Consider the following 27,118-nt stretch of genomic DNA (forward strand, 5'->3'; position numbering starts at 1 on the left):
GGGGGCAGTAGGTACTTACATTTCTGTTGGTTTAACTGTCAACAGATGATTTCCTCTCTGTCATTCTGTTGCACTATATGTGATGCTTCCTTCCTTCCTACACCTTTTCTGTAATAATGAAGTGTTTAAATGTTGCTTTTCACATTCCTGTCTTTGCACTACCACACATAACACATCATGAGTTGTCTATGGAAAAAGCATTTAAACACTGCTGACAAGACATCTGAGTTTGCTTCACAGGAACTCACCATTGCCTATGTTTCAAGGAAACAGGGTTACTTTGGTATGTGGTAAAGGTCACATGTACATACTGTGTTGTTTATGACTTTATGTCTCCATGGTGTGAAGTGATCAAAACCTTTTACCTAAAAGAGGATTCAGGGAGTGAAAATGTTAATGCATTCGGCACAACCTGAACACCGACAGAATAATTTGTTTTTGTTTTTTTGCTTAGCCTGTACTGTGTGCCTCAGGGAGCATTTGGAACCAAGACCAGCAACAACAGATATTACAATATAGTATAACAAACAGCACAGTCCAAACAATTCAATCATTACTTTAAACTTTTCACGTTAACCCAAATCAACAGGGATCAGTGTCCTACTTTTTTGTGTAGACAGTTTTCACATTATCTCACCCTTTGTTTCTTTTCATGCTATTTTATTAATATTTTACTTTCCTAACAAAAAGAAAAGGTATAGAGGTTCAGATTTGAACTCAGTGCACAGGAAGGCATGAGTTGGCCCACACAGAGTGAACTCTGCATCGACCTTTATTCCTGGGTTTGTTAAAGGGACAGAACACATCTTGGCCCATTACAAGCAGACTATAACACTCCCTAAAGTGTGTGTGTGTGTATTTATTGGGGGATGTTACTGAAGAAAAGCACTCTTTGTTTTGGGGTGTCATTACTACACATGCCAGCTGCTTCTACATAAAAAAAGGGCATCTGTGTTAACTAAAATGGCAGAAAACATGGGACCTTTAGTGCTGAAAATTATTAAGGAAAATATGATAACATTATCATCTCTGTTTTTATTATTTTTTGTTTTTGTTTTTTATTTTATACTTCTATAAACAATAATGTTATTTAACTGTCAGAACTAATGCTTCAGACTGACTTGAGCCAGACAGATGACTCAACTCGTGCTCATTCAGTGACTTGACTCGGCTGAAGCTATTTATGTCAAAGACACGACATAACTCGAGTCACTACTCCTCTGTGACCTGACTCAAGTCCCAATGCTTTATGACTCGTTACAACCATGGTGAACAATTAACGTAATACAGCTCTGGAAAAAATGAAGAGACTGCTTAACATTGATTTCTGAACTTGGAGTGGTCCCTTAATTTTTTCCAGAGCTGTATATTAGTTTCAAATATAGAATAGAACACAAGATAACACAAAAGGACAATACTTGCACTTTAAAGCTTTGATTCGTGACCCCCCAATGCTCCTAATGGAGTAACACAAAGGTTGCTTTGTCTTCTCACCGGACTGTTAGAGGGTATCCTTCATTTCAGCACCAATAAAGAGGAAACAAAGACTTGACCTATGTACGCAGAATACATCTTTCTCAGAATACAGTCTCTGTAAGGGCAGTGGCATGAAACCATTTAAGTGAAGTATCCCACTAGTTACCCGGATACTGTGATACTGTAAGGTACTGGACAGTGTGAAATACAACTGTGGTGTACAGTCTTGTACTGTGGCCTCAATATTAAAATGAATTAAGTTGAATTGTATGGGTTTGAATTGCTGCTAATTAATGCACCTAGCTTGACTGCATTAACACCAGTCAATGAATGGGCTTGTCTTTCTCAAGGTTGATTTCCTCTCTGATCCTTCTAATAATGAACCCTTGGTTTCTCAGGTGCCAGCGCTGCAGTGATCCTTTAGTATTTGCTGTACCAGGCTTCTCTCCATTAACATTGAGAAATCAGTGAGCTTGCATCTACAGATCCTGTACAATTAGTACCCAATGAGTTTAACACACATGGCGGTATAAGTCAGTATAAGAGGTTCGCTGGTTCGATCCCAGCTCAAGTCATTAGCCAATTGTGAATGGGAGAGCTCAGTGGTGGCACACAATTGGCCTAGCATTGTCTCTAGGTGTCTTTAAAATCATTGTCTTCAAAATCATGAAGGGCATCGACCACATCAAACCAGAGGAGCTTTTCCAGATCAGCAGGGACACACGCAGCCGGGGACACAAATGGAAATTGGGCTTCAAGGCATTCAAAACAGAAAACAGGAGACGCTTCTTTACACAGAGAGTCGTCACAATCTGGAACAAACTCCCCAGCAACGTGGTAGATGCTGAAAATTTGGGAACATTTAAAAATAGACTGGATAGGATCCTTGGATCACTTAGTTATTAATGGACACCAAACAAGCACGATGGGTCGAATGGCCTCCTCTCGTTTATAAACTTTCTTATGTTCTTATGTTCTTATGATGAGCCAAGATGCATTAGCACAATTGGCGATTCTAAATCTGTAGGGGTAGTAAACACAAAAAATGATTGGTGATTCAATATCTTTTGGAAAAATAATGCATGTTAATGGTGGAGTTTCCATGTTTTGTTATTTTCTCGGGATGTGATCATTTACCTTCATGTGTGGAGAAAAGTTTGAGATAATTGGTTTTGGGTATGAAAAAAAACATGAGAATGATCTTAAACACGGGGAAAGAAATGCCCAGTTTAAATGTTAGCGTGTTATAGGGCGTATCATAGGTATCATAGGGTGTGCTCAGAGCTTCAGGTGACTTGAAATAGAGCTGAAATATCCACAGTTCCCCAGCTGAAACAGCATACATGGCAGGATTTGCATATCCTATGTATCCATGGGTTTTCACAGACAGTGATCTAACACACCCAGGTTTCAGTTTCAATAGATATTAAGCTTTTTTTATTTATTATTATTATTATTATTATTATTATTATTATTATTATTATTAATCAAAATTGATTTACAAATCTGTTTAAATGTGATTTTCTGATAACAACAATCCATCCCAAAAATGACACTTGAAAAAACATTTGGGTAACAACAGTAAAACAAATGATTTATCAGCCAGGTTTAACATGGTGGTTTCAATAGTTTAATTCGACTGCAATTCATTCGACAAGCAGGCCACCATGAACCTCATCTCTCTACATGGACCATATGTTAACTGGGCTTGTATTTTCTGCCAAACATTAGACTTTGAACACTATGAATAGCTTTTGTGCATATCAAACCCAGCATTTTCATATTTACTGTGGATGGACAGGGAGCCATGGAAACCCAAAGAGGTATTAGGTCAGTTATTTGGTATTTCTATGTATCTGTAGTACAATTTATATATTAAAAAACACATGGAAACTCCTCTCTTGCCTGTAGTTTTGACAGCTGGAGACCTGAAATGCGCGATTCTCAGTCATTTCGAAGTCAAAAAACTGCTCAAAATCTCCATGAAATCAGGCAGATTTGGACTCAAACACATCTTTGCCAGCGGAAAATCCCATAGCAAGCAACATTTTACATGCAAACTAGCCGCGGTGCTGGTGCTGCTCAGTCTCAGATGGGAGTCGGTGGCTCTGATTGAAACGGTGAGGAGCAGCTCTGTGTCGCCGCTGAAACACGCGTGTCCGCCGCTGACGGGGGTTTCTAGGTGAACACAAGCTGTGGCTCCGTGACCGCCGGTCGTGGGCACTTTTATATTTCAGAGGCGAGGCTGACATGTGTCCACACGACAAACGATGCACGTTTTAGCTGCTTATGTATAGAAATCAGGAAAACCGAATAGCTGTGTTTGTGCCGCTGTTGCCCAGTGCAGAGAGAGCAGAGCCGCCGGACAGGCAATCAACTCACTGACTGACTGACTAATAGCAGCTCTATAGGACATCATATTAACACATCACATCCTATTGGCTAATAACCGAAGCCCCCCCCCCCCCCCCCACGGGCATGTATATATAAAGATATCATTATTATTATTAGTAGTATTCTTAGTAACTGTAAGGAATGGTACAAAATGTTCATCTACGACAGTTCACACACACATGCATATGCTGATTCTGTGTTTTGGGCTTTACTGCATAAGAGGATGTTGGGTTGTGAAATCGTGTTTTCATACACACTTCCTGTTGCTGCTTTGTGAAATGCTTGATCTTTATTGCCAAGATTTTTTCTTAGGAAGAAATGACAGTCCTTTTCAGCTCCTTGCATAATGTTCTTTCACCTTTTATTCATATTTTAATTACTTTTATTTTCCTTAAAAACACTGATCAATAGTTCGGGGAAAATGTAAAGATATGGAAGAGGTTGCTGTCTTCCCCCTTCAATTGTTTGCATCTACACAGTATGGTTGGCACTGAGATTTGCTGGACCACAAGCAGATTACATAACAGTGTTTCAGAAGATGAGGACAAATACATTAGTTTTTGCAGCCAGTTTCTCACTTCCAGTCATCTGGCAAACTCATTACATTTTGACAAGTATAACTGATTATTCCCTGTTTGTAAGACTGAAAGTAACATGATCAAGTAGAAGTAAGACCTTATGGCTGGAGTCGCAAAGGGAACAACAAACAGACTCATAGGAATCACAGAAAAGAAGCCTTTATGGTTTTACAGTCTAATAATGTAATAATTTCACATTTGCAGTCGGTAATATACAACAATTTTCTAAACATTAGAGGAAACTCTTTATCAGACATAGAATTCAGGCACTCTTACCAAACTTTCAGACAAATGAATATATACAAATAAATAATTCTTCCCAAAAGGCTTTTATACTCTTCAGTCAGGCCTCACACCATTGCCTGCAAGAAGTGACCATCCAAGGGGGACAGAAATTATAGATGTCACAAAATACAATTCAGGTGTAAAAAATACATCTGCTTTTGTATTATGAATTTGGAGACAAAAGATATTAGTACACTGAAGTGGGACCAAAATGCTTTTTCCGGTTGAGGAAAAGATCACTTTTACTTTTAAACATGAAGTGCATAGTATACTGAGGTTCACCACAAGTAGCAAACTTGCGTGGCTCTGAATACGAATATTACACAACATAACATTACAACTTAAAAGGATAACTATCATAGTTTCTAAAATTATTTGTATATATGTCCTCATGTGTCAGTAGTTGTGTTTAATATTACTAATAGATGTGTTTACTACTACTACTACTACTACTACTACTACTACTACTATTTATATTACATCAAAAAATAATAGTGGTGAAATAGTGTGACATCTCATTGTTTTACAGCACTGTGTAGAATGGGAAACTAAATAAACACCCTCATAATAAGGCCCTACTGTTCCCCTAATAAGTCATGTTCTGATTCTTCATTGCCATGTCCCTGGCCATTTTACACAAACCTAACTAATCATAACTAACCTAATCATAATTTTAAGTTAATAATAATAATAATAATAATAATAATAATAAAAAAAACATGAAAAAGTCTGTTAGTTTACTTAGGGCTGGATTAAATTAAAACTTTGACCCACCCGCTAATAGCAAACTACAAACCTGTACATCATAGTGGTTACATTTATGATTAGAAGAAAGTGGCATCTTACTAAAAATGAAGCTGCAACTGAGTACAGTTGTGTCGTTTTCTATTAGTGGGTGTGTCAAAGTTTTGATTTAATCCGGCCCTTAGTCTATGAGACAATACACTTGAGAACAGGAGCCATTTCAATGTCACATTTACAGAACCTGATTAAGTGTCCATAATCTTTCACTTGGATTGCTTTCTGCAATGCTTTTTTGCTGCACTGAGAGCAAGAATTCCTCCTCTGAACTAGACATTAGCAGTTTCTTTGCTGGCATCATGTAGCGGAGTTTCTTCCAGAAAGGTGAGCGATAGTCTATTGATTTCCTGCCCTTCCACTTCACCATCCCATTTGACTTTACAAGAAGCCTGAGTGACTCCGGCAGCAAGTCCATATCCGTGGCTGAGTCATATTCAATAAAGACGATTTGCATTTTCCTGTCCACCAGAGCGTTATGCAGACCTGTTACAAGCTCATACTGACTCTCGTCCCTGCAGTCTGTACTGGGTATCATTATCAGTCGCCTGCTCTTGTCAATGTACTCCAGCACTGTGTCAGCAAACGCTTGAAAACAGACAAAAACAAGGTAGGTGAGATTCTGGATGCAATGTAATATATGATCAATCAAACAGTTGACTGGTGTGTGAAGACCAAATTAAATTAAAATGCTAAGTAAGATACAGATAAACAGGCATGAAGAATAGTGGCAGTACCATTAAAACGGAATCAATACAGGATACTAAATATAGTTTGTGATACAAGAAAGTATACAAATTTCCACTTTTCTAAGAAAACAAATTACATTTATTCATAAACACAAATGTACAATAATAATACCAACAATGAAACACTGATAGTTTTAGTGGGAGCTACTGAAAACATAAATTGGTTGTCAAAAAGTCAGTAAAATGTTCTACCAATGCATATTTGGGTGGATTTGGAGGGATTGAGAAGACTACTGGAGAGAGAAGCTTGAACGTTTTATAAAAAAACAAACATATTTACAAATGTTTTTGAATGATTGGCTGTTCATATTCATTTTTAATTTTCAGAATGGAATTTGTTTTCTGGTCCAAAATGAAAAACATTTCAATAATATTTCTGTCCCTGTCATTTTCAGGTGATCAGTATACATTGTGGGTACGTTTTTACCTCTTCCTGTCTTCACTAAGACAGATGAAGTATGAGTTTATCAGGAAATGTGTATAGGAAACAGGTTTACGTATTTGAACCACAGAAAAAAAAAAAAAAAACAGGCTCAATATCTGCAATCATTTCACTTCACATGAAAAGCTAAACCACAAATGGCCTCACCTCCTCCTGGAAGAACATCACGGTCAAAAAGACAAAGTTGATAACCGTAGTGGCTCTCCAACAAGTTTAGTATGATCTCCCTTTCTTCATTATCAATTTGCGTTGTACTGCTGGTCTTATAGTATATGACATAGGCATCGTATACCTTTCCATCTGAAAGAGGAATATAGGTTACTTTGGTGGGGATAACAGAGAGATGCTGATTTCATACTTACATGTAATGTTGGTCCATCATTTTACACCCTGCCTCTCACCTAATGAGAGCCAGCCTCATGCCTATAGCCTTCTCACAATCACATTACTGAGGGGCAGTGATGCATCCAGACAGAATCATAAAGACAAAAGTGCCCATTCTTACAGAAAGTACCGAAAACATCATCACATTTGACCTTGTGACCCCAAGCACAGATACAACCATTCTCATCATACAGCCCTTTGGGAAAACACCCTCTATTCTTCTCATTCTTATAATTATTACTTATCCATAGTATTATAATTATTTAAGCTGAAGAAAGATATTCTAAACCTCTTCTGCATCTTCGTTTTGGCTCCCAAGATCATGTCCCAAGATCAAACTCCCAGCCGCCCTCAAATTCTACTGCTCCCTACTGTCCACATTCTCGTCCTCTCTCACCTCAGCCAAGAAGTCTTACTTCCAATCTCTCGTCGAATCCACTATCAACAACCCTCGCAAACTCTTCTCCACCTCCCCCTCCTCCTCCCCCATCTCTCACTGCTGATGATTTCGCCTCCTTCTCCTCCTCCAAGATTGCAGACATCCGCAGGCTCTTCAATACTCCACCCTCATCTCCCATCACACCGAAACCTCCCACCGACCAAGCTTCCTTTTCTTCATTCTCACCTCTCTCAGATGCTGAAGTTTCTGCTCTCCTCCTACATCACAAACCCACAACATGCAACCTGGATCCTCTCCCTTCTCGTCTCTTCCAAGCAACCGCTCCTGATCTTCTCCCCTTCATCTCCTCCCTCCTCAACTCCTCACTCCTCTCTGGCTGTTTCCCCTCTGCATTTAAACAAGCTGCTGTCATCCCACTGCTCAAGAAACCAACCCTTGATGCCACCTCTCCTCAGAACTGGGACTGCTCTCACCTGGTTCTCCTCTTACCTCAGCGACCGGTCCTACCAAGTGACATGGTGAGGCTCCTCATCCACCCCCCAACCTCTCCTCACAGGCGTTCCCCAAGGCTCCGTCCTGGGCCCGCTCCTTTTCTCTCTCTACACTCGCTCCCTGGGCCCCCTCATCGCTTCCCATGGTTTCTCCTACCACTTCTACGCTGATGATGCCAAGATCTTCCTGTCTTTTCCCTCTTCTGACCCTCTCATCCCCTCACGCATCTCTTCCTGCTTGTCTGCCATTTCCGCCTGGATGCACTCGCACCACCTCAAGCTCAACCTCTCCAAATCAGATCTCCTCTTTATATATATATTGTGTATCGCCCAAACTTCTAAAAATATCGAGATATAATTTTTAAGTCATATCGCCCAGCCCTATCTAGAGCCCACTGCTTCTCATCCCTGGCCCCTAAGTGGTGGAACGACCTGCCCACCGAAATCAAAACAGCAGAGTCCTTGACCTCATTCCAGTGCTTACTCAAGACGCATCTCTTCTGACAGCACTTGTAATATTAGTCCTCTATCCCTGCTAGATAGCACTTCAGCTTATTATGCTCCTCGCGTTCTTGTTTGTTTTCCTCGTCTGTAACCCTACATCTTGATAGCACTTAGCTTTCACCGTCTAGGATGTAGGAAGTCTCCTACTGTACTTGTGTAAATTGTACATTGGAATTTGTAAAATGTATTATTTTGAATTGCTATGTTTTAGCTAAGTTGAATTTGTAATGATTGATGCCTTGTACTTCTCTGTATTTTTGCACTTTGTTTGCACTTATGTTGTAAGTTGCCCTGGATAAGGGTGTCTGCCAAGAAATAAAAATAATAATAATAATAATGTCCCATGACACTTTCAGGAAGAGCAAGTCTCGATAGATTCTCAAAGTGGCAGGTGCATTACATTTATAGATGGTTTAAATATGCCCTCCACAATACACATCTATGCAAACCTGGGTTTTGGCAGTGTTTGTTACTCAGTAGGAGGATAGTTGACTGTAGTATACCACATAAGAAAACAACATTAAAATGAATGGTAAAGAATACCATAATACAGACCACTGAAAAGTGCCAAATTACTTTCCAAATGGACTGTGGTCTAATAACATAAGGAGCTGGGTGTTAGTGGAGGTGTGTTTATACTTCAAGTGGGGATGTATATTGGATGTTTCAGCATGTTTAATGCTGTTGAAATGTTGAGAGTGTTGTGTAGCTGAGGGGTGAGAGTGGAACAGGACTCATTAGTGTGTATGCAAAATTTGTCTGTTGCTGTTATGTCACTTTCCCTAGACCAGAGATGTCTGATCCTGGAGGTTCTGCATTGTCTTTGAGTCTTCATTCCAAATGGAGGCTTCAGCGAGGGGCTATTCTAGGATTTTTTCAATGTGGGTGGGGGAAAGAGTCAATGGTATTAGTGTAAAAAATAGGGTCCCCTTAATATGCAAAAAATAAAGAAAGAAGTTGGGGGAGTTTGGGGGTCAGCGGTGTTAACAACAAATTGTTATGACCTGAAAGAAAAAATGTAAAATAGTACAAATATAAATCTATCAAGAAACAGTAATGACAACTAAACACTAGTTTAGGCTGTCCCCACGCCTGTAACTGCTGTCGTCTTTTCTTCCAAAAAAATGTCTAAAACATCCTGTTGATTTTCTTTTAATAATTGCACTCCGCAGTCACATCTTTTTGCTGCCATGTCAAATTCTACGTTCTCACTCACACTCTCCCTTCATGTCTTGTCCATTGTCCAGGATATGGACTCGGGAAACAGCTGAAACTGAAATAAAATATTTGAATGACATTAGAGGGGCACTTAGGGGGCCAAAGATTTCAGCAGGGGCCAGTGCCCATGTGGCCCACCTGTTGTCTCCGCCTCTGAACCTATTTAATTAACCTTTTTAGCATTGTTTAAAGGTTTTGTGCAGTCAATTATGATTATTTTGATTCAAGGTGCCACGGCCTTGGAAAGAATCCCAAGCCTTCGGAGAACTATTACATGTTAAATTAATTAGGTTAACAGACCAATTCAGAGACTGGATCGTGTGGATCAAGGACTTGGACACAAGACTGAGAAAGTGATCTGAAATTGTGTCCGAGCAAAACTGGACACCCAGAAATCAGTAAACCGTAAGAATGCATGATAACAACATAGAGGAATTGGAATTGGGATTATTTGTGGAGGACACATACACTGGTTAAGCAAATTAAAAAACGCTGCATTGTCTTACCGCCAGCAGTGTCGTCTTTGCCAGTAAGATCTCTGTAGAAGAGGACGATGTTGATCTTTAGCTTTACGTACACCACAACAACAATGAGAACTGTCCCTGCAAAAATGCCCAATATCACAGACCATAGAAAAATGGGCTTCACATGAACAGGAGGCATCTCTGGAAAAACAAATTGTGGGGGATGAGACGAGATGCCACTGAATACATTTCAAAAGAATATGGCTGTGATTAAATCAAAGTATGACCCACCCCTTAATCACAAATTACAGACCTGTCCTGTACTCAGTGTTGATTTTTGTCTTTGTCAATAATCAAGTAGAGATATTAGTCCCAGCCCATGTCATGACTGGGTGCCATGGTCACAGGCCAAGATACTCTCGATTAATAATGTAATCAGTGTAAAAACAGTATAACTAATATTTGGTGTTATGCACTGATGTACTGTGTAATTCAAGAGTTACCAACGTAAAAAAAAATCTATATGTGTATCTGTTTTACCCACTTCAGATCTCTTTGTTGCAGACACTGTTATGATTAAAATGAACGATAGTGGAGTAAAATCTTACCTTTAACTTTTAAGGTTATAGATACATTTGTATTTCTAAATTTAGAATCCAATTTGCAGATGTGTTTGATCTTTAGGTCCTCTTCAGTAACATACTGGTATATTATAGTCGACTGCATTAAATGTTTCCCGTTGGATTCGTAACTGCAAACAGAATATTGTAGGGAATGGTAAATACTGTTTTATTACATAAACACATCTCTGTAAATCACTTCATTCTGAAATGTCTTTCAGATTTATTCACATCTTGGTTTAAAACAAAACAATGCACTTACAGAGACTTACAGTGAGGGAAAAAAGTATTTGATCCCCTGCTGATTTTTTTATGTTTGCCCACTGACAAAGAAATAATCAGTCTATAATTTTAATGGTAGGTGTAGTGCGTTACCAATTGTAGTGTGGCGTATTGTGTTACCAATTGTTTTCTCGGTGACTATGGTCCCAGCTGCCTTGAGATCATTAACAAGATCCTCCTGTGTAGTTCTGGGCTGATTCCTTACCGTTCTCATGATCATTGAAACTCCACGAGGTGAGATCTTGCATGGAGCCCCAGACCGAGGGAGACTGACAGTTATTTTGTGTTTCTTCCATTTGCGAATAATCGCACCAACTGTTGTCACCTTCTCACCAAGCTGCTTGACAATGGTCTTGTAGCCCATTCCAGCCTTGTGTAGGTCTACAATCTTGTCCCTGACATCCTTGGACAGCTCTTTGGTCTTGGCCATGGTGGAGAGTTTGGAATCTGATTGATTTATTGCTTCTGTGGACAGGTGTCTTGTATACAGGTAACGAGCTGAGATTAGGAGCACTCCCTTTAAGAGAGTGCTCCTAATCTCAGCTCGTTACCTGTATAAATGACACCTGGGAGCCAGAAATCTTGTTGATTGATAGGGGATCAAATACTTATTTCCCTCATTAACATGCAAATCAATTTATAACTTTTTTTAAATGCATTTTTTTGTTGTTATTCTGTCTCTCACTGTTAAAATACACCTACCATTAAAATTATAGACTGATAATTTCTTTGTCACTGGGCAAACGTACAAAATCAGCAGGGGATCAAATACTTTTTTCCCTCACTGTACAGTTGCCAAAAAAGTGTTTCAATAAACATAATACAGTATGAGCAATAAAATACACCATGGAACTTTAGTCTTATTTAGAGTTACGTTAGCTAAAAGCAAGTGCAAAGTACAGTGCATGATTTGATTTGGGGCAATAGACAGCAATAGCATAATTAACTATAGTACACATCCAATTACCTAATTGTAACTAAAACTAGATTATGCTTAGTTCTTAAAAGCTTGACACGTAGGCTGTTTGTTTCCATTTTACCAATCAATTGTAGACTCTAATTATCTACAAGTATACATCACAATTAAGAAAGGCAAAAGGTTTGTTTACACACAAACAAATACATACTTTATATATAATACTACCTTGTAAAGCACTTTGAAAATATGCTTAAATTCATTTAAAAGGCGTATTTTAATGAAGAAATTATAACATGGCAACTTTGGTGAATATTGAATGTGCTGCTTTATATCTGGAAATTCATACTATACATGTTTTCTGAGGAAAATGTTATTATTGAAGTATGGATTGCATGAAAATAAAATAAAATATGTTCTACTTACAGGCATTTTCAACTAAAGTCTATAAAAGTTTTGGTCATGTGTACATTATTCACACGTTTGTATATTCTGTGATCATCTACTAAAAAAAAAACATATTTACCTTGAATCATTCGAAGAGACACGCTCATCTTCATTGAAAAATTCTGATCCGTTTAACCAGTAAGGACCAAGTAAATCTGATGCTGCATAGAACTCTGCTTTGCAGACTATCACTGTCCTTTTCCCTAAACAGCAAGAAATTGTTTTTTAATCATCAGTACTGGCACCCACTTCAACTGTTAGTGTCAATGTCAAATGTCAGTTCAAGTTTACACACCCCATATTAATAGTGTTCAAAAAACAAACGTAGCTACATTTTCATGCAAGTTTTAGTTGTACCAAATGACAATTGTAAGTGACATTTAAAAGGCTTGCATGCTAACACAGCCTTTCATACATGACTATAGTTTAATAAACAATATTTATTAATTTTGTTAATCAAGAAATTGCTTCAAATGAATGGTGACAATGCATAGAACTACATATATTGTGAATTAAATAGTGAACATAGTAGAGACACTAAGATAATGACATACCAACATACTGTCTCCACTATGTCCCTATAGGTTAATAATCTCATAGAACAACACCGGTTTGTGATTTGGCATGAAGGGTTTTGATGACTCTCTTGGCTGCAGGAATGACGGTCTGACGCCGGACCATCACACACACCCCGTCCCGTGTTAAGGACAGGGTATTTATACTCTATTGTATAAAAGTGTAGAGTTGTCTACTCCTGACATTTTATTCATGAATTTCAGTGAATAAAGGTTTTGGATTCAATTATTTTTAGGCACTTACCTAGTTCAACTTCCAATATTTCATTGTCTGTAGGGGAAATAATCTTTGGTTCCAGAGTCACCTCATTCTCTAAAATAGACAAACAGGCTTTTGTCTTACTTGCATTGAATATGTAAGGAAAATTAGGAATTGAATATAACATGTATTTTGTGTTTCAAATGATTTGTAAGAAATTATTTAGGTATTTCTCTATTTGATCTGTGAAGACCATGGTTATCTATGATCTTAAAGAGCAAAGATATCTAGTGAGGTACTATGGCTGTTGTAAGGTTGCATTACATAGCTCCATAGATAAAGGTAGGTTAGGTATGACTAGGGTTGTACTTTTGAGAAACCAAAAAAGGACCGGTGGGGGGATAAAGCCTTTAAATGGCCATATCTGGTGATGTCTGAAAACACAATCCTGACAAAATGTACCTTTATATTCAGTAAATAGGAGGTCAAAAAGTGTTACAGTAGAACAGATACGTCTTTTCTTTTTTGCCTTAGATTGTAAGGTTTCATTAGTAAAAATCTTTATTCATGCTCATTGTTGGGATACTTAAGGCTTAAAAACTGACATATTAATCAAATTCATTACAACTGTGTATAATATCATATTTACACTGGATTCCAATATATATGTAATGTGTTTTGAGAGAAATACACATATAAAACACATGTATGTGTTATGTATTTCCTTGCCAGATGTGCACTTACAAATGCATGGAACACATAGAAACTGTGTTATAATGTATACATACACCACTAAAACATGCATGCTCTTTTAGTGATGAGCTGACGAACTTTGCCATGAAATCCATAAGATCATGACCTTGAGGCAATTCACTCCTCTTGATTAGGGGGTGCTTGCACATGCAGTGTACTTTGTCTCTGGATATACACACATCTTTGTCACACAGCGCTCGTTGATTGTCTTGCAGCTGTGGTTGCTCCAGCACACCTCTTGAGAAGCTGCGCTGCTGTGCACACTTTGTAGCCTGTGGCTGCGTCGCCTGGTGACGTCTGTTTGACGCCGAACTTGGACAGTTTTATCACAGAGTATGCGAAAAGTCTGCACAGACTTAGCACACGAAGTAGAGAGCTAACCTTACATGCTTGCAATTTAACGAATTACTCTCAGGAAAAGTTTACCAAGAAAAAAACGTTTCATTGTGGTTCCCAACTGTGGTGTTATTACTTTTGTTACTGTATGGAAATACAGAACACATAGCATTCCGCATTGATTCAAAATGTAACAAAACATTTTGCTCTTGATTACAGAACGATTCCATATTTTACAGAACCAGTGGCAACCCTAGTATGACTGGTGAAAGATAAGGTACTTAAATAGCAATGGAAAAATATTTACCGTGGGTTTTCTAACAGTAAAACCAAACACGTGTTGCTGAAACTCTGAGCCGACTGTAAAGTAGAGAATTGACTCTATACGAGGCCAGAGACTTGTTTGCAAACGAGATGTGTGTTTGTTTCTATGTGTAGAAGTTAAGGGAGCTCTTCCAGAGATCTATGTAGAACTTGCAAGTATTATATATTTAGCTGTATTTCCAGTAAATGGGAAAAGTGTATTATTGAACCTGTTTCTCTTTCCAGCAAAATCCTTACAAATATGTGAGGGATTCATATTGTGTTGATCAGTGTAGTGAGTGGCAATACCAACTAATCATAGACTAGTTATTATTTATATTTGGATTATAATATATATAAAAATGAAACATATAATTTGGCACTTGTTAATTGTTAAGCTGCTTCAAGGGGGATGAGATGAAGAATGCAACCTCCTAATGCATCCCATGTTGCCAAAGATATCCAGAATATTTTGCACTGCAAGCTCAAATTGCCTCAGAATCTATGACACCAGGTCGCCTGAGGAGTTGCTGCAGTGTGGCAAACCAAATGTATTCTAAGTTTCCATAAGACCTACAGTACTGTGCAAAAGTTTTAGGCAGGTGTGAAAAAATTGTGTAAAGTAAGAATGCTTTCAGAAATAGACATGTTAATAGATTATATTTATCAATTAACTAAATGCAAAGTGAGTGAACAGAAGAAAAATCTACATCAAATCCATATTTGGTGTGACCACCCTTTGCCTTCAAAACAACATCAATTCTTCTAGGTACACTTGCACACAGTTTTTGAAGGAACTCGGCAGGTAGGTTGGCTCAAACATCTTGGAAAACTAACCACAGTTCTTCTGTGGATTTAGGCAGCGTCAGTTGCTTCTCTCTCTTCATGTAATCCCAGACAGACTCAATGTTGAGATCAGGGCTCTGTGGGGGCCATACCATCACTTCCAGGACTCCTTGTTCTTCTCTTAATGACTGTCACTGTATGTTTGGGGTCGTTGTCATGCTGCACAATACATTTGGGGCCAATCAGACGCCTCCCTGATGGTATTGCATGATGGATAAGTATCTGCCTGTACTTCTCAGCAATGAGGAGACCATTAATTCTGACCAAATTCCCAACTCCATTTGCAGAAATGCAGCCCCAAACTTGCGAAGAACCTCCACCATGCTTCACTGTTGCCTGCAGACACTTATCCGTGTACCACTCTCCAGCCTTTTGGCGCACAAACTGCCTTCTGCTACAGCCAAATACACTGCTAAAAAAATGAAGGGAACACGTAATCATCACAGTATAACACCAAGTCAATTAAACTTCATGGAAATCAATCTGTCCAGTTAGGAAGCCTAAGTGATTGTGAATCAATGTCACCTGTTTTGATGCAAATGAAAGTGACAGCAGGTGCACTGGAGAGGCAACAGCAAGACAACCCCCAAAAAGGGATTGGTTTTGCAGGTGGTGGCCACAGACAATTGCTCTCTCCTTATCCTTCCTGACTGATTCTTCTCTAGTTTAGCATTTTGCTAGTGTCCTTGTCACTACTGGTAGCATGAGGGGATATCTGCAGCCCATTCAGGTTGCACAGGTAGTCCAGCTCCTCCAGGATGGCACATCCATACGTGCCGTCGCAAGAAGGTTTGCTGTGTCTCCCAGTACAGCCTCAAGAGCATGGAGGAGATACCGAGAGTCGGGCCGTTAAACGAGGAGAGCTGGACAGGTCCGTAGAAGGGCATCAACCCAGCAGCAGGAACGTTATCTGCTCCTTTGTGCGAGGAGGAACAGGAGGAGCACCGGCAGAGCCCTACAAAATGACCTGCAGCGGGGTACTGGTGTGCAAGTTTCTGACCAAACTGTCAGAAAAAGACTCCATGAGGGTGGCATGAGTGCCCGACGTCCTCTATTGGGACCTGTGCTCACAGCCTAGCACTGTGCAGCTCGATTGGCATTTGTCAGAGAACACCAGAATTGGCAGGTCTGCCATTGGCACCCCGTTCTCTTCACAGATGAGAGCAAGTTCACACTGAGCACATGTGGAAAGAGTCTGGAGACACTGTGGTGAACGTTATGCTGCCTGCAACATCATCCAGCCGGTTTGGCGGTGGGTCGGTGATGGTCTGGGAAGGCAAATCCTTGGAGGGTCGCACAGACCTCCACGTGCTAGCCAACAGCACCCTGACTGCTGTTAGGTACCGTGATGAAATCCTCAGACCCATCGTCAAACATTACGCTGGTGCAGTGGGCCCTGGGTTCCTCCTGGTGCAGGACAGTGCCTGGCCCCATGTGGCCAGAGTGTGTAGGCAGTTCCTGGATGAAGAAGGCATTGATGCCATTGACTGGCCCTCACGTTCCCCAGACCTGAATCCAATTGAGAATCTTTGGGACGTTATGTATCAGTGCATCTAATGCCGCCACAGACTGTGCAGGAGCTCACTGATGCCCTGATCCAGGTCTGGGAGGAGATCCCCCAGTGTATTTCAAATTTTGTATTTTGAGCAGTGTATTTCAAATTTTGACTCTTCAGTCCAGAGCACCTTCTGCCATTTTTCTGCACCCCAGTTCCTGTGTTTTTGTACATAGTTTAGTCGCTTGGCCTTGTTGCCACGTCGGAGATATGGCTTTTTGACAGCAAGTCTTCCATGAAGGCCACTTCTGACCAGACTTCTCTGGACAGTAGATGGGTGTACCAGGGTCCCACTGTTTTTTGCCAATTCTGAGCTGATGGTATTGCTGGACATCTTCCGATTGCGAAGAGAGCAAGCATGATGTGTCTTTCATCTGCTGCAATAAGTTTTCTTGGCCGACCACTGCGTCTACGGTCCTCAATGTTGCCCGTTTCTTTGTGCTTCTTCAAAAGAGCTTGGACAGCACATCTGGAAACTCCTGTCTGCCTTGAAATGTCTGCCTGAGAGAGACCTTGCTGATGCAGTATAACTACCATGTGTCTTGTTGCTGTGCTCAGTCTTGCCATGGTGTATGACTTTTGACAGTAAACTGTCTTCAGCAACCTCACCTTGTTAGCTGAGTTTGGCTGTTCCTCACCCAGTTTTATTCCTCCTACACAGCTGTTTCTGTTTCAGTTAATGACTGTGTTTCAACCTACATATTGAATTGATGATCATTAGCACCTGTTTGGTATAATTGTTTAATCATACACCTGACTATATGCCTACAAAATCCCTGTACCTAGAAGAATTGATGCTGTTTTGAAGGCAAAGGGTGATCACACCAAATATGGATTTGATTTAGGTTTTTCTTCTGTTCACTCACTTTGCATTTTGTTAATTGATAAATATAATCTATTAACATGTCTATTTTTGAAAGCATTCTTACTTTACAGCATTTTTTCACACCTGCCTAAAACGTTTGCACAGCACTGTATAATATTACCAAAACAGACATCTCAGAATAACAACTATTGAACATACCATTTACAACAAGATCTGTTGTTTGTGACAAATTATATTGTTTCCCTCCAAACTCATAAGTGTATATACAAGTATATTTTCCAGCATGCCTTTTTTCAAGGCTGTCAATGTGTAAATTTTCAGACTCCTCCAGTTGTTGACTACAGTCCTGTAGAGAGAGTAACAGAATAGTTATACTATCCCAAAAGCAAAAAGAACAAATACTCTGCAATAACTACACAGTGTTTTGAAAAGAAAAAAGGAAAGCAATAAAGAAATATAATTTTAAACACTGCAATGTGTTCACATGTACATCACACTGAAATGCAGTAATCTTGAGATAAATATTTTTGAGATAAATATCGTGAGATATATTGTTGAATTTTGCCTCTGGATCACAAACATTGAAAACACAGAAGATAATCATGTGAGAAAACTGCATATCTAATTTATATAGTGCAGAGTGTAAGATTTGCCCACAATAGGAAGTAACTTAATCTCTTGTATGGGAAATGTCATTTCACAAACTAGCAGACTCTGATTTGTGATGGATTGTACTATTTTAAACTGCTTGGCGTTAATCAAATTAGGCCTCTCAATTTAATTCAATGATTCTGGGTTAAAACCAGACGGGTGAACACAACAGCACAGGAAAGGATTTATTTGATCTACCAATCTACCGATTGTACCATGTGTACCATGTACGTGTACCATGCAGCCAACCACCCCTGGTGATCAAACGGATCTGCTTATCTCTGTAAATCAAAATTATTCACATTTCAAAAACATACAAACCTTTTTTTTTTTAACACATCTACAGATTTATTTTATGTATTTATTTATTGGGGGGGGAGGGCTTTACATCTTATTTAATCATTATTACATATAACCATAAAACTGCCACTGTGCCTCATTCTCTCCCATTTGCCATCTTCTTGGGACAGGTGGTGTTGGGCTGCAATAGACTAAAATGCTTAATATAGTACAGATAAGTAGGAATGGCTTACTCCATCATTTGGACTACTGGTGGGCCGGGGATCACACTTTGAGAATCACTGATATAAATAAACACATAAGAGTACATAGCAGAGAAGGGCAACCTTGCATAACAGTATTAATGTCTTTCAGGTAGTGATGCTAAAACATGTGTTTGAATATGAATACATGCTTACATTTTAAGTTTTATATGCAGATCTTTCTTTGATAGCTCGAGGGTTATCTTTTACTTCAAATTCAGGATCACGTGCTTTAAATGGATGTGATCTTCAAAAAATGGTCTTGTATATTTACAATTGGGTTGTATATAAACTGCAAAATAGATTTTAAACGTTGCTTAAGAAGGAATAACAAATTACAATACTGCACTGCCCCAAAAAATCACTTTTTACAAAGTATTTGTCAGTTACAATACTGTACCTTTAACCAGGTAATTTTAGGTGTAGAGAAAGTAATGTCGTCCTTCATTGAACTATACAGAGTAACAGAGTTGCCAATAGAGCGATATACTCTGTGGATATATTTTTCTGTGTAGCAGACTCCTGTGTACACTGTTAAATCCACTTGACCCAAGAGCACTATACCGGTATCATTGCTGTAGAATAAATTGTAAACACCAGTTATATTTTAATCATAATTACAAAAAACATACATTTTCTGATGCTTGTTGCTTAAGAGTCTGCAAAAAACACAGCCGTATAAACTATCTATCTATGTATCTGCCCATCTACCTATCTATCTGTATAATATTGTTACAAGGCTCTAGGAAGTTTACAATTTGAAAAGTATTTTATTTTTGTCATCTCTTTAGTTCAGTTACAGTGGCTCTCAAAAGTATTCACCCCCCTTGGACTTTTCCACATTTCATTGTGTTACAGTATGAAATCAGAATGGATTTAATCAGGAGTTTTTGCCACTGATCAACACTAAAAATGCCCATAATGTTAAAGTGAAAAATATAAATTAATAATATAAATTAATCAAAATACAAAACAGAAATTAATTCAATGCATAAGTAATCGCCCCCTTTAGTCAATATTTTGTAGAGGCACCTTTGGCAGCAATTACAGCAGGTTTTCTTCCAGGATTTCCAGGCACTGCCCCTTTTCATTCCCCTGCTCTTTTTCTTCTAAAGTGCACCACTTGTCCCAAATTCCCCTCCCCAGATCCATGCCGCCATCCACATCCAGGAAGTTGGACCGCACTTCGTCAGCCCTCCCCTCTGGACCACATCGTCAGCAACACACCCCCATCCTCCTTCTGGACCGCACTTTGTCAGCACACCCGGACTGAACTGCCCCTTCGTTTTTTTCAGCCACTGCCCCCCACCCCGCAAGGCTGTGCACGTCACTATGTGGAAGACTGTAACTCCTTTAGAGTTGCTATAGGCCTCTTGGTGGCCTCCCTGACTAGTGTCCTTCTCACTCGGATACTCAGTTCTTGAGGATGGCCTGATCTAGGAAGATTCACAGTTGTGCCATATTCTCTCCATTTCTTAATAATGGACATTGCTGTGCTCTGGGGGATATTCAATGCCTTGGAAATGTTCTTATATCCTACCCCTGATTGGTGCTTTGAAGAACCTTATTCCAGATTTGATTTGAATGTTCCTTCGTCTTCATGATGTAGTTCTTGTTAGGGATTGTACTAACCAACTGTGGGACCTCCCAGAGACAGGTGTATTAAACCTGAAATCAAGTGACACACCTTAATTGCACAGAGGCGGACCCCATTCAATTAATTACGTGACTTCTAAAGACAATTGGTTTCACCACAGCTCAATCACCTTTCATAGCAAAGGGGGTGATTACTTATGCATTCAAGTATTTTCAGTTTTGTATTTGTAATTAATTTAGAACAATTTGCAGATTATATTTTTCACTTTGACATTATGCAGATTTTCTGTGTTGATCAGTGGCAAAAACTCCTGATTAAATCCATTCTCATGTTGTAACACAATGAAATGTGGAAAAGTCCAAGGGGGGTGAAAACGTATGAGAGCCACTGTATATAAATTAAATCTTGAACAGGGAGGTTCAAGATGGACTTTCATCTTAAAATCAAGGTCCTTATGAGTTATTCTGAGCAATTCTGTTTAACATGAGAATTTACAGCTGCACCCAAAACCTCAACCACAGAAGGGCTACTCACCGAAGGCTGCACTGGTAATGTCCAGTATCATTGAATGTGACACCGAACAGTATGAGATTTCTTTCCTCAAACATCATGTTTTGGCTCTCAGTCAGCTCCATGAAGCCCAGTGTCGAGTTCACACTCCAGGCAAGCGTCTCGTTACGCAGATGACTCACATCGGATCTAAACCTCAGAAGTGCTAGTTCCCCTGCATGAGCAAACACCTTGTTGTGTTTGGAAGGGCATTCACAAGAGCATTCTGTCCCAAAACAGAAAACATTTTTTTGAGAACAAGACAAAAAAGGAAACCTTTCTGGTATTTTTCTTTCAAGAAATACTCAACTCCATTGCTTTGCAACAGTCCAAGAAACAGTCCAACCAGTAATGCTGCAGAGCTTTAGAACTCTTTAATTTCATTTAGGAAACTGTTGTTCAATATACAATACTCAATTAATAATTGACTTACACCGTGTTTTAATATGAGAACAATGGACCTTATGTTAATAACATACACTAATTCATTTGTAGTGGCCAGTTTCTATCAGGTTATTCAGGCACTATTAAGTGTTAATATATTCGGGTTATAAATAATTTATAAATGTAATTGGTGTACCCTAATTCCAAGAGCTACAGATTTTTTTATCATGGAATCAGGCAAAGATTTTTGACTCTGGATTTTCTGCCCAACCACTATGAAATCAAAGTCTTCCTTATAATCAGGCATATAGCCATCAAACAATCAAAGAGGTGTTAATGAGGTCTGTTACCTTTAAAGATTAATATGACCAAGAACAGGAACATTGTCTTTGTCTTCCCTGATTATTGCCTTGAAAAATGAAAAATAAAGGAATTAGAAAACCTTGAAAACCAGCCACAGCACAGCTTGATTTAAAATAAAATGAAATAAAATTCAAGAGCAGGTGAAATGCTTTAAGTAAGTGACTGAAAAACTTTAAAAATTATAGTTTAATATTTTTTTATGTAATTTACTGTTGCAGTAGACACCTTATCAATGTTTTGGTCAAATATCAGAATGGATCAATCCCATTTCAAATCCCACCCCTTCCAACTTTATTAAGTGTTCTTACAGTCATGATGCATGGCTAAAAAAAAAACCTTCTGGATTGGAGAGATTACAATAGGATATCTCAGAACACACAGAGCACTCCTACACATACTTTCATGTTCCATTGTTAAAGAAACATCTCAAACTTTACATGTTGGTACGTATGTACGTATGTCTACGCAATTCAATAACCATATTTTAAATGCATTAACGTTTATGTATTATGTCTTTTCATCACTCAAAAAATAATACTTTTTTGTTCTTAAATTAATACATTCTATTGTATTTTATGAATGTACAATATTTGGTAGCAATTGCTAGTAATTTGAAATGTAAGTAAAGCTATTACTTATGTTCAGAAAACAAAACTGGTTATTGTTTAATAAAATAAGTTAATTACAAAAACAACAATGCACTCCACAAGACATTTTAATCTTCAGTTAATCACTAATTCAAGTAATCCAGTTATATGGTTTAAGCAATCCAGATAGAACAAGTCAATCCAAGTTAATTTGTAGTAATGAAAAGTAAATAATTCTAATTCTTTATAATATACAAGTAAGTTTTAATTGTTATAAGTAAAATAACTATACTAAGTCATTTATTTTTGTGAGTGCTACGTCTAAGTCTATGTTTTGGTCTTTCTGAAAAACAAGTATGGCAATTCTCCTTGGCAACACTATGCCACAGTTTATAACACGAAATAAAAGTAAATCACATTTTTTTAAACTTAGTTTTATTAGCAAACGATAATGGCACATACCATTCAGTTTAGGTTTGTGTTTTTCCAGTATTTCACTTTACACCCATTACAATTTTACAGGTCACCCCATTCCCTATCGCTCCCCGAGTTACCCGACCATTGTGATAAGTGCGGTATTACACAGCCACGCTCACTTACCACACTGCTAGTGTGTTGACATGCACTGCCGTCTTATTAGACAAGATCATACATTTCAGTTAAAGTGGAATCAATATAAAGTTCACAAATATATGGTTCAGTATATTCGGCAGGAAAAATAATAATACGGACACTGGAAGATGTTCACATAGTTCGTTTTAAAAAAGGACTATTGTTTGTTTGTTTGTTGTTGTTGTTGTTGTTGTTGTTGTTTTGTTTCCATTTCCCCGAACCAGAGAAATCTCTTAAATAAATGCACCTGTTTTAGTGAGTCACGGGCAGGTGATTTATGAACTTTAGCCACCAAGAATGTCTCTCTGTGTTATTCACATCAAAACATGCAAAACAGCACAAACAACAACAAATGGAGAATTAAGTGATTCATAGTTACATACCACACAAGTTGCCGGCGACCTTTTCGACTTCCAAACAGTGCTAGATGAAGTGATAACGACACTGGTCTATGAATGAATGTGTCTGGGCTGTACCCAGCGCCTGAACTGATGCAAAGAAGGAAGTTTCGTTTCGTTTCGTTTCGTTTCGTTTCGCTTCGCTTCGCTACCTCGACAATGTCCGTGGGAATCGGCGCGCATGCGGGCTGTGGGTTCGAGCTCCTGCCAGCGCGCACTGCTCACCGCGGAGGCGTGAGCTTGACGTTTGATGGTTTCATATTCCACTGAAAAGAGCTGTAATCTCCCCAACCACCACCGCTGGCGTTTTCAAATCAACTTTCACAAGAAGAAGACCAATTCTGGATTATTTCACAATGTTTTTGTACTTGTGAATCATAAGAGTCATTTGTGAACAGCAATAACACACCACAGCCTATCTGATATGCGTAAAATCGCTGTATCTCCCCAACCGCAATAGCTAGCGTTTTCAAACCGACTGTAATATAAAGACCAGTTGTGAGCTGTTTTACCTGTGAAAACTAAGAATTATTTGTGACAGCCAATACAATATGTAAAAGTTGCAACATGCTTACCTGGCAGTGGTACATCTAACATGATGTATTGATACGATTGCAGTGCCACAAAACCAAGAACCCTGGGGAAAATAATGTGAAAAATCACTTGGCTTAACATGGGTTAAATAACTTTATCTCCCCCTGCCACAGCAGTTAGAGTGTTCAAACCATCTATAATGTTAAGCATTTCAATTGTGAATTGTTTCACAAGCTCTCATTTACTTGTGAATCCTACAAATAATTTGTGATGAACAGGCCTGACTGCTTGACCCCAACAGTGAGGGGGTCCAGAGGCTCTGTTCAATCCAAGAATATAGAAAAAGGACAATATAAAAAACATAAATCTTTCTCCAAACGAATCTTTCTGGAAGCAGTTAATTCTCATAGTGATATAAATTAATGAGAAATTACAGAACTATATTGATGTAGCATATTATATAAAATCTACGCAGTTTAATGTCTGAATGTACTCTGAAATTAAAGAATAGAACACATAAACAATTGGAGATAAAAAATAAATTATGGAATCCATTTTTTAAACAAAATCTATCCCCTTAAGCTGGCAAACCCCTCTGGTACCCTTAAAAGGGCACCACATCTATGTGCTTCTCTTTAATCCCATGTGTACTCTTCACTGCTGTGTTGTTTGCCAAGTGTATGTAACTATGTGAAGCATTCTCTGATGTGATTTTTTTATATATATATATTCTGAAATGGGGGGGTGAGGGGATACTTGGTCTAAGCAGGAATACAAAATCTCAGAAAATATTGATAATTATAACATATTCTGAAACCAGACAGTCTATTGATCAAAACAAGACCATCCACGTTTTGGTAGAAGCAACACACACCCGTAGAGAGCTCAAAATGTCAAGATGGAAAACTCTGTTTACAGTGTACTAATACACAATGTTTAACATAATTGGATCTGAACTTCTCTGTGTTTGATAAAACACATCATAATATACACTCACCTAAAGGATTATTAGGAACACCTGTTCAATTTCTCATTAATGCAATTATCTAACCAACCAATCACATGGCAGTTGCTTCAATGCATTTAGGGGTGTGGTCCTGGTCAAGACAATCTCCTGAACTCCAAACTGCATGTCTGAATGGGAAAGAAAGGTGATTTAAGCAATTTTGAGCGTGGCATGGTTGTTGGTGCCAGACGGGCCGGTCTGAGTATTTCACAATCTGCTCAGTTACTGGGATTTTCACGCACAACCATTTCTAGGGTTTACAAAGAATGGTGTGAAAAGGGAAAAACATCCAGTATGCGGCAGTCCTGTGGGCGAAAATGCTCAGAGGAGAATGGGCCGACTGATTCAAGCTGATAGAAGAGCAACTTTGACTGAAATAACCACTCGTTACAACCGAGGTATGCAGCAAAGCATTTGTGAAGCCACAACACGTACAACCTTGAGGCGGATGGGCTACAACAGCAGAAGACCCCACCGGGTACCACTCATCTCCACTACAAATAGGAAAAAGAGGCTACAATTTGCACAAGCTCACCAAAATTGGACAGTTGAAGATTGGAAAAATGTTGCCTGGTCTGATGAGTCTCGATTTCTGTTGAGACATTCAGATGGTAGAGTCAGAATTTGGCGTAAACAGAATGAGAACATGGATCCATCATGCCTTGTTACCACTGTGCAGGCTGGTGGTGGTGGTGTAATGGTGTGGGGGATGTTTTCTTGACACACTACCCCTTAGTGCCAATTGGGCATCGTTTAAATGCCACGGCCTACCTGAGCATTGTTTCTGACCATGTCCATCCCTTTATGACCACCATGTACCCATCCTCTGATGGCTACTTCCAGCAGGATAATGCACCATGTCACAAAGGCCGAATCATTTCAAATTGGTTTCTTGAACATGACAATGAGTTCACTGTACTAAACTGGCCCCCACAGTCACCAGATCTCAACCCAATAGAGCATCTTTGGGATGTGGTGGAACGGGAGCTTCGTGCCCTGGATGTGCATCCCACAAATCTCCATCAACTGCAAGATGCTATCCTATCAATATGGGCCAACATTTCTAAAGAATGCTTTCAGCACCTTGTTGAATCAATGCCACGTAGAATTAAGGCAGTTCTGAAGGCGAAAGGGGGTCAAACACAGTATTAGTATGGTGTTCCTAATAATCCTTTAGGTGAGTGTATACTGGATTAATCATTAGGCTGTTCTGAACAAAACAAACCTATTTGCAAAGAAATCAGATCGTAACTTAGTGAACTGTGACCATCTGAATGAGATCCCCCCCAGAGCAGACTACGCATTTACCCCCGGGCTCTGAATGACGGTGAGCGACATGGAAACTGTAAATCGGATGTATTTGAGAATGAAACACGCTGGTTGTCCAGAGAATAAGCTTTCAAATGATGTGCATGTTGTAGGAATACAGTGTAACTTCTATGCACAGGAGGTGTGTGTAACACTGCCAAATAATACTTAAGAGGGTGTAGTAACAGTATATAACTCTGAAATGTGCATTATTTTTCAGTTTTTGGTGAACCAAACTTTTTTTTTAACCTCTGGCAGTTTACTGCTTACCTTTGTACCATTTTAGGTTATTCATTGGACTTGAACTGCTAAAAAATTCAATAAAAACTGGAAAAATTGGGGTGTTCTAAAACTTTTGACCGGTAATGTATGTCTGATTGGAAATCACAGTGCAGTCTGGTAAAATTATGGGAAACTGAGCAAGCCACAATGATTGTCAATTACCTAACTTTGAACATTTAGAGGAGGACGCACACCCAAAAATAGAGGAGGTGCCAGCCAAGGAATAAATCCCAAAATAAAAGAAAACCTCAAACTCCTTAAGTACTCCAAGATTAAAATAAATACATTTTATTTGTCAAAATGCAATCAGCTGCCAATCTGCCACAGGAAAGAAATGCAGTTCTTCAAAGCCTACAACCTGCCCTCTGGACATTGTTCCTTCACGCCTTTTTAAAGAGATGTTGGACACTGTTGGTCCCAGTATATTATCCATAATAAATAGTTACCTAATCAATGGCACTGTT

At 38.9% G+C, this 27,118-nt stretch overlaps 1 protein-coding gene across 1 annotated transcript; it reads right to left on the reverse strand.

Annotated features, from left to right (window-relative positions):
- Positions 1-4,591: 4,591 nt before the first annotated feature.
- On the reverse strand, positions 4,592-23,702 carry LOC136751378 (interleukin-18 receptor 1). Its single transcript, XM_066706955.1, has 11 exons — positions 23,510-23,702; positions 21,915-21,973; positions 21,166-21,406; positions 19,435-19,609; positions 18,040-18,187; positions 13,268-13,336; positions 12,528-12,651; positions 10,792-10,934; positions 10,226-10,384; positions 6,870-7,022; positions 4,592-6,119 (listed from the first exon to the last, which is right to left on the reverse strand). Exons 2-11 carry the CDS (start codon positions 21,946-21,948, stop codon positions 5,710-5,712), a joined length of 1,656 nt encoding a protein of 551 aa, XP_066563052.1. The 5' UTR covers positions 21,949-21,973; positions 23,510-23,702; the 3' UTR covers positions 4,592-5,709.
- Between the last annotated feature and the right edge of the window lie 3,416 nt (positions 23,703-27,118).

This window comes from Amia ocellicauda, chromosome 6 (assembly GCF_036373705.1).
Source record: "Amia ocellicauda isolate fAmiCal2 chromosome 6, fAmiCal2.hap1, whole genome shotgun sequence".
NCBI classification, from domain to species: domain Eukaryota; kingdom Metazoa; phylum Chordata; class Actinopteri; order Amiiformes; family Amiidae; genus Amia; species Amia ocellicauda.